The sequence below is a fragment of the Eucyclogobius newberryi genome, unplaced genomic scaffold (genome assembly GCF_026437365.1).
Source record: "Eucyclogobius newberryi isolate DKJ021-1_F unplaced genomic scaffold, fEucNew1.0.hap1 SCAF_17, whole genome shotgun sequence".
NCBI classification, from domain to species: Eukaryota; Metazoa; Chordata; class Actinopteri; order Gobiiformes; family Gobiidae; genus Eucyclogobius; species Eucyclogobius newberryi.
In genome coordinates, this window is record NW_027315801.1 from 33,015,498 (window position 1) to 33,017,888 (window position 2,391).

Below are 2,391 nucleotides of genomic sequence, written 5' to 3' on the forward strand. Positions count from 1 at the left end.
AAGCTGCAGGTGGCACGGAGCTGCCATGAAGCGGACTGGCGTTCACAGCCACGGGCCCTGTGTTTGCATACAGCGGGATGACGGGGGACGGGCTCGGGATGAGGAAGGCAAACTGTCCATCAGTGGCGGGCACGAGCTGGAAGCCCCCCAGGACTTTAGGGCAAGCGGCCTCTGCGGGGCTGAGTTTAGAGGCACTGAGGGGCAGAGAGGAGGGCAGCTGGATGTGGAGGGGCTGCGCTATGTGCTGCTGGGACGGGGCCTGCTGTGGGTACATCATCTGGCCCATGCAGCCGGACAGGTGACTCAGAAGTCGGGAGCGCACCTCGGTGTTGACCCCCTCAGAGCTGGACAAGAAGCGGGTCACCTCGTTCATACACTCGTTAAAACCAGCACGATACTTGCTCAGAACCGTGGCATCGGCGGACAGGGCTGCTGGGAGAAAGAGAGGAGAGGAATATAAGTCACATGAACATAAAACAACAGTGGGTTTAGATTGAGAGCTTCGTGGACATGAACTCACCGCTCATCTGCACGCGCTGCAGGTTCCGCAGGTGCTTTACTGTCATCTCCAGGATGTCTGCTTTCTCCAGTTTAGAGTGTCTGGAGCTCTGCAAGAGGAGACACAAGGAGACAAGTTACTCACTGTCCAAACGCAAACAACATGTAAAGACACAAGTCATGCCTAAAGCCGTAGTAAGCGTCACATGTCCTGAACTTACATCTTTCTTGAGCGCGTCCAGGATGAGGGTCTTGAGTTGTCCCAGGCTCTCGTTGATTCGAGCTCTGCGGCGCTTCTCCATGATGGGTTTGGACGACTGTAAACAGTAAAAAGTTCAACATTAGTGGCTGAAACACTCTCAAAGAGGCAATTATCCCGCACAGAAAAACGCATCAAGTCAGCACGTGGATTGGAAAAAGCCCTTACTTTTCTGTGCTCACTGGCGTTCTTGGGTTTGTCCGGAGTGTGTGACCCGGGCGCAGGGGCCCCGGCCATGGGGGACCCGGTCTGCTTCTCCATGGTATCTGCAGGCATCATTCACCACGAGCAAAGGAAATATCCGTGTGAAGCTAGTAAAAAAAAGTAGGAGGAGAGTCAAAGTGTCTCCGCGTGCGGCGTTAGAACATCCAGGAGCGGCTCTGTCTGCGCGTCTCGAGGAGCGTGGGCGCTTCTGCCGCCGACACGCGCCGCGGAGCCTCTTATAGCCGGCCCGCGTGCGCCCGGTTCGTGTGAAACCCTCTCTGCATTCTTTCCCACACTCGCCTCAGCCAATGGCGGCGCGGACTCACCCATTGGGCGCGGGGCAGGCCGCTGATTGGACAACACCCCCGCGGGCCGTCAGTCACGCGCTGCGCAATCAGCTCTGCAGGGACAAACAACAAAGCGAGCGAGGTGCGCGGCGGCGGCGGCGGCTGTGAAGCGATAACAGGGGAATGCGCCGCGCTCCTGCAGCAATGTGGCTGTTTGGCGCGTTCAGTGGAAGAATGTGGAGGCCCGCGCCGTGTCCCGTGAACACCGGAGCGCGTCCCGTGAACACCGGAGCGCGTCCGCGGGGGGGACCGGACCAGAGCGACGCGCGTGTGCAATCAAATGTCATGATAAAAAGCCAGAAACACACTTATTGTCGTGTTTGGAGCACCAAACACGACAATAAGTGTGTTTCAGAATGCCTACTGTTAATTTGGGGGTTTGACTGTTTATAACACAATATTTTAAAAGGCCATTTATTAACTTCTCAATCGTTAGTTCTTCTTTCTTTTTTCAGTACAGTTTGTTTTCCCACAATATTGCCTCGTGCCACAGAATAAGTAGTAGCTTATATTTGTATTCACGCTGTCACTGAGTTTGTGCTGCTCACGGTGGAGTCTTGTCCCTACGCGCCTTAAACAAACACACTTCACACTATTTTTATCCCGCGCGCGCGTCCCGGGAGCAGACATCTGTACTGGCACGCGAGGCGGCTGCCGCGGCACGCTCCGGACCAATGGCGAGGCAGCGCTTCAACGCGAAACAGGCGCAGCGTCCTGTGATTGGCTCAGCGCTCGCCCCTGTGCGAGGAGCGGGAGGGCGGGGCCACATCTGTCCGCGTGCCACTCGCGTCCAGTGCCCTGCCCGCATTCTGCTGAGCACGTGCCACGACTGCGTTACAGAAATGAGAGGGAGAAATGTGGGATTTTTTCTGGTAGTGATTCTGACAGTGAACATGTGGATATGAACAAGAAAGTATTCTACAAACACTCTAACTAAACTTGGTTAAACTATCTAACTAACTCACTTAGTGAGACTGTAAAGGGCTCCATAGTGTTATTGCTGTGTCAGACATGATAATAAACACTGACAACCACCAAACAAAAGACAAACTCATTTTCTTGTTACTTTTGTGAGACATTAAA

The 2,391-nt window shown here is 54.5% G+C and overlaps 1 protein-coding gene across 2 annotated transcripts in view; it reads right to left on the bottom strand.

Annotated features, from left to right (window-relative positions):
- The window catches only part of her9 (hairy-related 9), a 1,562-nt gene extending 209 nt beyond the window's left edge, over window positions 1-1,353 (bottom strand). Inside the window, exons 1-4 of one of the 2 annotated variants that reach the window (XM_072450145.1) lie at window positions 926-1,353; window positions 720-815; window positions 521-608; window positions 1-429 (exon numbers count right to left, since the gene is read on the bottom strand). The exon at window positions 1-429 is cut by the window's left edge and continues 209 nt beyond it. In XM_072450145.1, coding sequence (XP_072306246.1) covers window positions 1-429; window positions 521-608; window positions 720-815; window positions 926-1,036 — 724 coding nt within the window. In that variant the 5' untranslated portion in view covers window positions 1,037-1,353. Of the gene's footprint in view, window positions 433-520; window positions 609-719; window positions 816-925 lie in introns of both variants that reach the window. The other variant, XM_072450144.1, reaches the window with a different exon arrangement.
- Between the last annotated feature and the right edge of the window lie 1,038 nt (window positions 1,354-2,391).